The 13,165-nt window shown below is 31.8% G+C and overlaps 1 protein-coding gene across 1 annotated transcript in view; it reads left to right on the forward strand.

Moving 5' to 3' along the window:
* The first annotated feature begins 2,950 nt into the window (after positions 1 to 2,950).
* Positions 2,951 to 13,165, forward strand: part of LOC143068296 (TATA-box-binding protein-like) — a 33,232-nt gene continuing 23,017 nt past the window's right edge. The window contains exons 1-7 of the mRNA XM_076242231.1: positions 2,951 to 3,349; positions 3,893 to 4,080; positions 4,282 to 4,461; positions 5,488 to 5,551; positions 6,411 to 6,514; positions 9,019 to 9,113; positions 9,796 to 9,803. Of these exons, the coding sequence (XP_076098346.1) occupies positions 3,266 to 3,349; positions 3,893 to 4,080; positions 4,282 to 4,461; positions 5,488 to 5,551; positions 6,411 to 6,514; positions 9,019 to 9,113; positions 9,796 to 9,803 (723 nt within the window). The 5' untranslated portion in view covers positions 2,951 to 3,265. The remainder of the gene's footprint in view (positions 3,350 to 3,892; positions 4,081 to 4,281; positions 4,462 to 5,487; positions 5,552 to 6,410; positions 6,515 to 9,018; positions 9,114 to 9,795; positions 9,804 to 13,165) is intronic.

The following is a 13,165-nucleotide window of genomic DNA, read 5'->3' on the forward strand; positions in this document are numbered from 1 at the left end:
CTACGAGTCATCTACTGGATTGGCCCTGAGCAGAGTTATTTTCATATTTCATTTACTGTTATCTGTTATTATCCTTTTCAATTTTTTGTTATCTGTTTTTCACCAAATCAATTCACTGTTTTGCTGTTATGGCATATGCAACTATTCCAGTCATAATTAGGTTCGATAACTCTGTATGTGACTGGTTTAATTATGGTTATGTAAAATGTACTGGTTACCCAAGTAATAATTTCAAAATATATATATATATAGATATTGCATCTTTGTTTCAACCCATCCGTGGTTTCCTTTCGTTGATATAAAATATTATCATAAAACGATTTCATAAACAATCGTATAATACTAATATATATATAAGTCTTGTCAAAATTTACATCGTGATTAGGTCACGTTGCCATGTTTGTTTTGTTTGATCACGTTGATGACTTAATTAATATCTCCACAATCTTGCTTTATCCTTAATTATCATACGAGTTACAATAACGTGTCATATTTAATTGCAATACAAACAGTTAAATCTTATTGAATTATTTGCATGTGTAAACTAAGTGTCGAACATCCTCTACGTTTGAAATTATTTGGTCGCCATTTTGTTATATGTAACTTCGAAATTTTATCAAAACAAATAGCATGTATCCACTTTCACAGAGGGAAATAGTGTTTAAATATATGCTGCATTAAGGTAAGACAATTATTGAAAAGACATGCATCTAACAATTTTACGATTTTCATCGTACAAATCTTCAAAAATAAATATGTCCATGTCGCCCCACGCTATCAATGTTCTAAACTGCATGGTCGGTGCATGTAAATCTTTATTTTTAGTGTGAGAGACTGTTTCTAATAAATATATTGAAGAACATGTGAAAAAAGAAATTTCTTAAGTACAAAAAGACACACTTTGATAAATATTTGAAATATTACTTTTTGATTTATAACTAAATGAATACCGGCATGTCGTGTCGTTGAACCTTCAACAGTGTCCGCCATTTTGAAAATATTGCTGAAGACTGCAAAAATATGAACTTTTCAAACAAATTTCGAAGCAAAAAGTTTAATACCTGAACTGATATGGTTTGCCATTTACTTTAAATAAATATGTTGTCGATCTTTTTAGAGGTTGGAAGGACATAAGTAACAATAAATTAATTGAGAAAATTGATTTTACAAAAAGGTCCCATTGCAATTTTGTCGAGTTTTAACGAAGATGTCAACGGAGGCTGTGTGGCTATGTCACCTCAATTTTCAAACTTATTTCGAAGCACGAAATCATATTTCTGAACTGAAACTTAAAACATATTTAATTGTAAAAATTTATAAACTGTAAAACGCGGGGTTGGAAGGAAAAATATACTTTATAACAAAAAAGTTATGACCGTTTTATCTATGTACCCCGTTCACTTTCATTGATAATCTATCGGCCATTAATGATATACAACAGAAGTGTAAAAGTCACGTGATGACGGAGATAGTTGGATATGGGGACCCCCTTGCCCCCCCCCCCTCTTTTGTATAGCGTTTTTGTTTTACTCCTGTAATTTCTTACCATATAGAAGATTCATATATTATACTAGACATTCAAGAATAGCCGCACATCAACAGAGTAGTCAACATGTAAACATGTTTTTTAATGAGCCCAATATTGAATGACTTATTTAGAACGTGCGTTATGGGTCTTATATAGACTGGCCTTTCAAGTTAATTCCACGAAGTACGTGTAGATGTAGTTGACCGTCCGTCCGTCCGTCTCATAATGGGTATATATAGCTATTCCGGATAACTCCTATTACAGTTGAAAGTTGAAAATCGAATCATGATGAAAACGATGGTGAGTGTTGAAAGAGAATGTTAAAAGCGAATTTTGAAAAGCAAAATAAAGAAAATTTGAATGTTGAAATCGAATCAGTTGAAATTATGTTAAAAATGAATGCTACAAAAAACTGAATGTTGAATGTTGAATATTGAACTAACTTGACATCCGTTAGATTTTTTTCACTTTAACGAATGTTTGTACATATATTGAAGGTGCGAAAGTGTTCAAGGTTTTGAAGAAGTAAAACGAATATGATGCTGCTCCCAATTTTTGTATGTACTATGTTCTGTATTTTCCATCTTGAGTAGGAGTAGGAGCACCACCATGGGTTTTGGTGTAAGACATTAAACACACTATATCGGTACAGGTTTCCCAGCCTGGCCGTGACGGTCTTACTACCAGAAAGTTAACCTTCCCCGAAACAATACGTACAATGTAATAAAGCATACGAACACACCCACTCACCTGATTCGCTCATCCTCAAAATATTAAAAATGCATTATATAAAAGAAACATTATATAAAATAAAGGATAAGGTAATCCCGGATGCCGCACAAATGCCTACAGACAACGAACGGGAAACCGGAGAGGAAAACCGATACCGCTAAATGCCAAGCTGTATTCCTGGTTTAGGAAAGCCGAAACTCCTCCGATAAAGAGCTCGGAAGGAAACTACCGATCCGTTAGAGGACGTGACAGCTAAAACCCTCAGACATCAAATAGATTAATCTGATAGTTTCCAACATGGAAACTACCAAGGATTTGTATAGATTTGTATAGTAGGAAGGCTTCTTACTATACAAATCCTTGAAACTACTAATGGATCCCATCTGACTACATGTCTCAAACATTGTCAAACCTGAAAATATCTGCAGAAACCTTCCTCAACAACAAAATATAATCCAAATCATAAAATATACGATGTAAGGATAATAATATTTATCCATGAAACCAATTTGACATAACAATTTCAATGATGTTGAAGGATTCTCTCTGCAAAAATTTCCACGTCCGCTCTCATCGGCATGCTCCACTCAACAAATAAATTTTTATTAAGGGCGAAAAATGTATGTGGCGATTTAACATTAATTTTATGTCCTCGCATTTTTCTTGATGTTCTAAGCGATTGATTTTTCTTATGACCATAGGCGACAGTTTCCGCGGCTGAATGTTTCATTATTTGTTAACTCTAGGACTAAAGACTGATAACGTGATGTTCCATGGCCTATTTGAACTGCACATAGTTTCCTTCTGAATTTTTCAGACAAGAATAGTCTACCTTGTAAGAACTAACCAATTGTGTCGATTAAAATTCCCATAAAAAAATAAAAATGAGTGTGTTCGGTGCAATGCCAATAATTGGGTGAATTATTCCACCGCCTTAACACAACGAACACCACTTTTCAGTTGGTAGCGAATAGGAAATTAAAACAGTAGCTGAAGGGGGAAAATATGGATCCAAATCAAGGGAATTTTGCCTCATATGGCACTGGCTTGACTCCTCAGCCTATGCAGTCTCCTATGCAGTCAATTCAGGTAAATTCTGGACCAGTAATTTGCAAAACATCATATTACTGTTTGTCCACATTAATTTACAGGACATCACAGGGGTTCCTACAAAACTACAAGATATAATATTTTGACGCCACAATTTGGCACAAAGTGAAAGTGATTGTATGATGTCAAAGCTTCAAGAGACACAGATTCCCAATACACAATATAAGATCTATTGCCAAATAATGCAAAGTCATTTAACCAATTAAGATTTGGCTTATTACTGACTACTAAAATAATGTTTACAAATGTATGTTACTTTGGTACTTTTAGGAACTTTATTTATGACTTCATTATGAATGTAAACAAAGAAAGGCAATCAGCCAGTTATTTTTTTGACTCCAAGTATAATTTATATAATAGGTTTTTCTTTCTCAATCAACAAGAGTCATTATTGAAATCCACTCCAAAACATGTAAGGAAAAAGGTGAAGACACAAAAACAATGTTCAAAATATCTGTAAAACCATGTCAAAATTATATCTCTTGGTTGAAAACCACTGAAAAATTGTTACATATATTTCAGAGTCCAATGATGTCACCAGCAATGAGTAATTTTGGTCTTGGTTCTACTCCAAATCCAGTGATGCCACCATCAAACACAGCTAGTTTGTATCCACCAACTCCTAATCCAGGAGGGCCGATGACACCTATATCACCAGCTACACCAGCGTCAGAAGGCATGGGAACTATGCCTTTAAAACCTCAACTTCAGTAAGCTGCTTTACAATTAAGACATCATTAACTTGGTTAACTTCTGTGAAGAGTACAGTCTCATTTCTCATGAACAAATGGTGATAGATATATATATGTATGCATACTAATGATACTTCCACTGTAATACTTGTAAATCATGTGCAAAATGTATATTATATAGAGTGCAGGTTTATTCTCAAACATACTGTTTTCTTTCAGAAACATTGTCTGTACTGTAAATCTGGGCTGTAAACTCGATTTGAAAAAAATTGCTTTACATGCAAGAAATGCAGAATACAATCCTAAACGATTTGCCGCTGTAATTATGAGAATAAGAGATCCTAGGACTACAGCTTTAATTTTTAGCTCTGGAAAAATGGTGTGTACAGGTGCCAAAAGGTAAATTTGTCAATATATATTAATATCATATTGGAACATTGTAGAAAAATATCAAATTTATTTTTATCAGCTTTAGAAATAGGAAGAACATTCAGACTTGCTGAAAGTTGCTGAGCATTTCTCCTAGCAATAAAATTAATATATGTTTCTACCATGTATGACTATGGTGTTAAGCAGGAAATGTACATGGCATAAGCACAAACCATAAAAAAAGACACCAAAGCGAACTCTGACAAGAAACAGTAACTTGTTAAATTGATCAAGATTAACATCTTTGTTTTTGGCAGAAACTAAGTGTCCTTCCTATATGATATGTTGTAAAGACACTTAGAAGACATGTTTAAGAATTAACATTGAAACAATGTTCCATCAAAAGTTGGTCAACTATGACCCTACTTAGCCACTGACTAAGACCTAAGATATGCATCTTATATTAGTCCTGATAATATCAGGGTTGTGTTCAATATTGTAGCTGCTACATAGATCTACATAGTGCTACATAGATTGTTGTCTACTGAAGTAGTAGCTAGCCTAGCTGCTATCAATATCTATGTAGCAGCTATGCTACACGTTCAATAGTCATAAATCTATATAGCTCTTAGTAGCCGCTACGATATTGAACGCAACCCTGATCTACAATCATACAAATTGGTATATTAATGGATCTCATGGAGGATAGTTGTCTCCCATTAGCTGTTTGTCATTTAGACATACATGTATGTGTTTAATTCTTCACTTCTTATCACATAGTAAACTTTTATTTAGTAGGAATATCAAATGTTCTCTTAAAACTCCAAGGTACATGTATAAGAAAATCGACCTCTATTTATACTGTTTTATTTGGGGATAAAGAATCAACACTTTTTATTGAATCGTTTACTTTATATATAAAAAAAGTGTTATTTTAGAACTGATTGTGAATGACCTCATTTCATTTTTAATGTCCGATAACTGATTCATATGTGAAACATTTTGTGATGTATGTACCATGTTGTATATTTATATTGTTTTGTTTTTCTTATATAGCGAAGATCAGGCAAAATTAGCAGCCAGAAAGTATGCAAGAATAGTACAGAAACTTGGATTTGCTGTAAGTGCACTGATATGCATAATGGTCTAATTGTTATTCAAACTTCAGATGTTTTGGGGAAAATAAAGGACATATTGTGTTATATATCTTGTCATAAAACTGAGCTTTTTTTTTTTTAAAGTTTTCTATGTTTTACCTGAAATGAAAGTTGTGTTATATCCATTTACAGTTAAGAACTCGTTAAAACAGTAAATACTAGCTGTTCTTTTATTTTGCAAATCAATATGAAATTGACATAAATTCATTTGAATTGTGGCCATATATGTATTCAACAAACAAACAAACTACTTTGTTGTTTATTATAATGTTTAATCATTATTTAAAAGGTGGACTGCAATAATATACAAGATTTATCATGTAGTATTTTCTTTAGTGTATAATGATTTTGATGTTCATATACATATACACAATGATAGGACATATATTTGATCAATGCAAAATATAATTTTTATTTGTTGATTATTTGATCTATGGAATATTTCTCCTTTTTTATGCCCCACTTCCGGCCTTATGTTTTTTGGTCTGTTTGTTCATCTGTCTCGTTTCATGTTAAGGCTTTGGTTAAGGTAGCTTTTTATGAAGTTGATGTCAAAACAACTTGAAACTTAGTTCATATTTTCCCTATGATATGATCTTTCAAAGTTTAATGCCAAATCAGAGCTTTGATCCCAATTTAACGGTCCACTAGACATAGAAAATGATAGTGCGAGTGGGGCATCTGTAAACTATATGGAAACATTTTTGTTTAACAAATATTTAAATACTAGGCAGCTTTTAACTCCTTCATGATAAGTTTTCATTACAGTGGACTCTTCATTGCAGTAATTTTAATCAAATAAAAATTATATCTTCTTTGTAGGCAAAATTTCTTGACTTTAAAATCCAGAATATGGTTGGAAGCTGTGATGTGAAGTTTCCAATAAGATTGGAAGGTTTAGTACTGACACATGGACAGTTCTCAAGGTAACTTCTAACATGTTTCTGTATTTCTATGTTGATCAAGGCTATTTAAGTCATTGACTGCATATGGTGTCATATTAAATGTTGAACTTAGCTGACTCTCTGAGGCTTGAATGAAGCAAAATAAAATTGCCATTTCCAAGATAAAGGCATTATTAGAATTTATAAGCCTCCTTAAGCTTGCATACAGATTCTGTAAAAATATCAATTCTTTGATCTTATGTTGCATCATTGACATCATATGAATAAGGTACATTTATTGCTGATAACTGTGTTTTCAAAGGAAAAAAGTTCAATTTGTTCCCATCCTTGAAATCTGATTTCACATTCACACTTAAACAATGTGGCCGAGTGGTCTAAGTAGTTACTACTGTAATCACTAGTCAGTCAACACTGAGGCTTTGAGTTTGAACCCCGCTTTTGCGGGTGCAATCTTAATTGACTAGGATTGTCAGTTTTTGTCGAGCCTGCAACTTTTGTTGCAGAAAGCTCGACATAGGGATAGTGATCCGGCGGCGGCGGTGTTAGCTAACTTCTTAAAAGCTTTATATTTTAGAAGGTGGAAGACCTGGATGCTTCATACTTTGTATATAGATGCCTCATGTTACGAAGTTTCCGTCAGTCACATGTCCAATGTCCTTGACCTCATTTTCATGGTTCAGTGACCACTTGAAAAAAAAGTTCAAATTTTTTGTAATGTTGAATTCTCTCTTATTATAAGTAATAGGATAACTATATTTGATATGTGCGTACCTTGCAAGGTCCTCATGTCTGTCAGACAGTTTTCACTTGACCTCGACCTCATTTCATGGATCAGTGAACAAGGTTAAGTTTTGGTGGTCAAGTCCATATCTCAGATACTATAAGCAATAGGGCTAGTATATTCGGTGTATGGAAGGACTGTAAGGTGTACATGTCCAACTGGCAGGTGTCATCTGACCTTGACCTCATTTTCATGGTTCAGTGGTTATAGTTAAATTTTTGTGTTTTGGTCTGTTTTTTTCGTACTATATGCAATAGGTCTACTATATTTGTTATATGGAATGATTGTAAGGTGTACATGTCCAACTGGCAGGTGTCATCTGACCTTGACCTCATTTTCATGGTTCAGTGGTTATAGTTAAATTTTTGTGTTTTGGTCTGTTTTTTTCGTACTATATGCAATAGGTCTACTATATTTGTTATATGGAATGATTGTAAGGTGTACATGTCTAGCGGGCAGATGTCATGGGACCTTGACCTCATTTTCATGGTTCAGTGGTTATAGTTAAATTTTTGTGTTTTGGTCTGTTTTTTTCGTACTATATGCAATAGGTCTACTATATTTGTTATATGGAATGATTGTAAGGTGTATATGTCTAGCTGGCAGATGTCATGGGACCTTGACCTCATTTTCATGGTTCAGTGGTTATAGTTAAATTTTTGTGTTTTGGTCTGTTTTTTTTCATACTATATGCAATAGGTCTACTATATTTGTTGTATGGAATGATTGTAAGGTGTACATGTCTAGCGGGCAGATGTCATGTGACCTTGACCTCATTTTCATGGTCCAGTGGTCAAAGTTTTTGAGTTTTGGTCTTTTTATCTAATACTATATGCCATAGGTCAACTATATTTGGTGTATGGAAATATTTTATGATCTTTATGTCAGTAGCGCAGGTTTCTTTTGACCCTGACCTCATTTTCACGGTTCATTGCAAAGTGTTAAGTTTTTGTGTTTTGGTCTATTTTTCTTAAACTATAAGTAATAGGTCAACTATATATGTTGTATAGAAGCATTGTTAGCTGTACATGTCTTCCTGGCATGGTTCATCTGACCTTGACCTCATTTTCATGGTTCATTGGTCTTTGTTTAGTTATTTTGGTTAATGTTAAGTTTATGAGACAGTTGTAATAAAGCTTTATACTTAGGACTATCTACATAATATCAATGATTAGTATAGAAGGCGAGACATTTCAGCGTGTGCACTCTTGTCTTAATGAAGGTCTTGGTTTCCTTTGGGCACTCCTTCTTCCTCCACCAATAAAACTGGCTGCCAAAATAGCCTGAATGTGGTGCTTAAAAGTGGTGTTAAAACACCAAAAAAAAATAATCAAATCAAATCACATCACATTTAAACAAAAAACTAAAGCAGTTGAACTGCATGATAATTTCAGAATAATAAGAAACCTAATTAGATTTGAACTGATGTCATGGACCATGAATTTGAAATATAGGTCAGGTTCAATTTTGACTACTGACATTATTGTTTAAGAGGTTGATTTTTGAATAGTCTGACAAAGTATCTGTTATCACTAGATCATCTAACTAGTTTCTGTTTTTTTCACTGATGTGATGCTCTATCAGAACAATGTGTTCATAGTTTTGTTTCCTATAGCGTTAATAGCTAATAGCTATATATGTATTTACACAAATAAAATTAAGTCTTGTATATATACGTTTATTATTGTATGCAAGGTATTCAAATGTACTCGAATGTGCTAACAAGCTACAGTATATTTTACAGTTATGAACCAGAATTGTTTCCAGGGTTAATTTACAGAATGGTCAAGCCAAGGATTGTTTTGTTAATATTTGTCTCAGGAAAAGTTGTGCTTACAGGTATTTTAACATAAAATACAGTTTATTATATTGAGAATTATATCGGCCAACAATGCTGTAACTGTATAATCATTAATGATATCTTGCAAATGATTGATGTTTACTGTTACATATATAAAATAAGAAGATGTGGTACGATTGCCAATGAGACAACTCTCCACTTAAGTCCAAATGACAGAAGTTAACAACTACTGGTCACTGTATGGCCTTCAACAATGAAAAAAACATAACCTGTAGTCATATACTACATTTAGATTAGATATTTTTATTTTACTGGTAAATCTGGAATACATGAACAAATGTGCTTAACTTTCAAATACTCTGACATAAGTTTTGATTGAAAAGGATGTGAATGAAGACAATATTAAAGCACTGAAGACAAATATCAAGAAATACATAGCAAAAACAATGTTCTCTACTCTAAAAGTCATTATAGTGGCTTTAACAATGTGTTACATGAAGGTTTAATTGACCTTCTTATAAAAGCTATATTTTAGAAAAGGAAGTTACAATCTTTAGCAGTAGAAAAAAGAGAAAGTTTAAGCCCTTTTTACTTCTCTGGTGTTGATTTCAAATAACAATGATATATTTTTAGAGTTATGCATAATATACCATATTTGAAGTATACATTGTATCTGTTTATAATATTCTAGAAGTAAATGTACTTTAATTTATTTTGCAGGTGCAAAAGTCAGAGAAGAAATCTATGAAGCATTTGACAATATATATCCTATTTTGAAGGGTTTTAAGAAACAATAGCATAGATTAGTTATCAGCATTGTAAATATTGTATATAAAGAATAGTGCTCCATTCATGTGTGAATGTGTCAAATTGGTAAACATGATTTTAAATCATTGTCTAAACATTCATTTATTTTATCATACTCGAGTGTATCCTTGATAATGATGACATACATTTGTAGATTGAACATTTCACTCTTCAAGATAATACAATGTTGCAGATAAGCTTGTTGTATAGAATAATCATATGAATATTATGTTTTATTAAATTATTATTTTGATAATTAATAATAAAATACTTACTGCAATAGAATTTCACAGTAACACCTTTTAAATGAAAAGAAATGTGAAGAAGAGTTTCACATAAAAAATTTAATGTTTGTGATTAAAACTAACAAGTGTCTGTTTGAGTCCCTATATTAACAGCAATTCTATGTATAGACGGTTGATAAGTATAATTTTGCTATTCATAACTATAGTATTTTTTTTAAGAAATGACTTATATTTTTTCTGTTTATGAAAAAATAACATAAATAATGTGGCGCACACAAAGCGGGTTATTTTAAAGTGTGCACTACTTTTTTTATGTTATTTCAAATAGGCAGGAAAAGTATTTCAGTCATTTCTTATAATTTGATTCTAAATTCCATTTTAAACCGGAGTAAATCGCGTTGATGACATCACGGTCACATGACAACATTATGTCTTATGTCCAAAATTAAATTATAATGCCTTCAACAAATTTCATTTTTCATTTCTAATAGCGATTATTGATTTGAATTTGAAATAACTGTTATACAATCAGTGGCAATTCACGATCATTATTGTTGGTTGTTGTCATAATTGCCACATTTTTTTATATGTAATGTTTGTTATATTTTACTACATAATGACGATAATATGTTTGTTACATTGTATGGAAGATGTGATTATGATTTGAAATTAAGCCCAGAATTCTTGCAATCTTTCCATCAGCGATTTCTATCACTTTGATTAAGAAAAGAGGAAAAACATATATTTAAAAAAGTGCATTTGAATTTTGCTGTTTATTAGAATATTTGCAGATAAAACACAATGACTATTGGACATATTCTAATTATAAATACATGTTTTTTTGGTAAATATACCTAGTTGTGAAAACTATTTTAAATGTAATTATTATGGAAGTTTGCATGTCAAAGTCATAATTAAGTGAAGTAGTGATCTTGATAACTAAATGTTCAATCCTTCTGACCTTTCAATCTTTAGTATTGGTTGATAAAAATATTTATTCTATTATTAAAACTGCACTTTACACATACTTTTCTTTTGCTATGCAAAACATTTTTCAACAGTTGATCAGCTTGAAGAATTAAATTCAGACCAGGAGATGTAAAAAAAAATTGGCAAATAATTGTTGTCAAACTGATATTCATCTGACTATGATTCTTATCAGTACTGGTAAGCAATGTGAATTTTGATTAGATTTGTTTATTTTTTAATACCCACTTTTTCCCCAATTTTACATTCATCATATTAAAAAATTTGGTGAATAAGAGAATGTCATCATCTGATCTTGATTTTATTTATTTCTTCTCTGAAATTTATAGTTACTATTTAATAGTTACTATGTCTGCCATTGTTTCTATGTTTACGTATCCCTTATTCAAACATTATATAGTGCATTCATACCATTTACCAAATTGTTAATACATTTTTTGTATTGTAAAAATGATAAGCTGTGAAATTTGTTTTCAATCATTACATGACTGTCGTATAAATATTATGGACCTAAATTGTAACATTGTGTCATAACATTCATTTTTTAATTATGTTGCAATAAAAACTATTTTGTGTAAACTTTTGTTTTCCTTGTGAATCTAGTATAATTTCCATTTCAGAAATAGTAAAAACTGCAGATTTGCATTTTCAGGAAAATATGGTGGTCAAATTGTTAGTGTCAATGTATAAAACTATATTCAGTTTGTATTCCCCTGCCATACAACCATTCCAAAGGTGGTTTCTGTTCTCTTACATTAGTTTGCTACAACCAAACTTAATGAAACTTATACACAATGCATATTACCACATAACACAGATCTAGGTAGAATTTTGGTGGTGTCACTTTAACTGTTCTAGAGCATTAGATCCCTTTATAAGTGGTTTCAATTCTCTTGCTCAAGTTACCTCAACCAAATGTTATGAAACTTTTACACATGACAATGATCATTACCACAAAAAAACAGCTCAAATTTGAATTTCAGTAGTGTCACTTGAACTTCTCTAGAGTTATGACCCTTTATAAACAGAAAAAAAATGCTGAATTTTTGGTTTCTGTTTACTAACTCTAGTTTGCCTCAACTAAATGTTATGAAACTTATACACAATGCTTTTTAGCACATAAAAAAACAGATTAAATTTGAATTAAAGTAGTGTCACTTGAACTGTTCTAAGAGTTATGATCGTTTATAAACGAAAAAATTGCTGAATTTTCGGTTTCCGTTCTCTAACTTAAGTTTGCCTCTACCAAATGTTATGAAACTTATCCACAACTCTTAATACCACAAAACTATGATGAAGTTCAAATTTGGGTAGCTTCACTTTTACTTTTCTTTTGTTATGTTCCTTTATAACTATTGTATAATATGCAAGCTGGGGCATCATCTGTGTCCAATGGACACATGCCCTATTTATTTTTTATTTGTTTTAAAGGACATTGTATAGGTATCAGTCCTTTCACTTTTTGAATTAAACTTACCAGAGGTTTTATACTTACAACTTGATTGATGTTTGATCATGATGTGTTGTTGATAATTTTATCCAGCTATTAGTTGTTATAGTCCTTTTACCCTCTATATATCAACTGCCTGAGAAGTGTAGTGGTTGAATGCTCACTTCAAGTGTAGATCAAAATAATGGAAGCAATTGGGAACCAGTATTAAGGTTAAAGAGTAATAATTTAGCAAATGTGGAAATAGTAACATCTAGCAAGAAATGTAATTGTAAGACGTACATATATGCTAGTGATAATCTTAAATGTATGTATATATAAATATAGATCATATTTATTGAAAATTACATTTTTTGTCGAGCCTGCAACTTTTGTTGCAGAAAGCTCGACATAGGGATAGTGATCCAGCGGCGGCGTTAGCTCACTTCTTAAAAGCTTTATATTTTAGGTGGAAGACCTGGATGCTTCATACTTTGTATATAGATGCTTCATGTTACGAAGTTTCCGTCAGTCACATGTCCAATGTCCTTGACCTCATTTTCATGGTTCAGTGACCACTTGAAAAAAAAGTTCAAATTTTTTGTAATGTTGAATTCTCTCT

The sequence above is a fragment of the Mytilus galloprovincialis genome, chromosome 3 (genome assembly GCF_965363235.1).
Source record: "Mytilus galloprovincialis chromosome 3, xbMytGall1.hap1.1, whole genome shotgun sequence".
Lineage (NCBI taxonomy): Eukaryota > Metazoa > Mollusca > Bivalvia > Mytilida > Mytilidae > Mytilus > Mytilus galloprovincialis.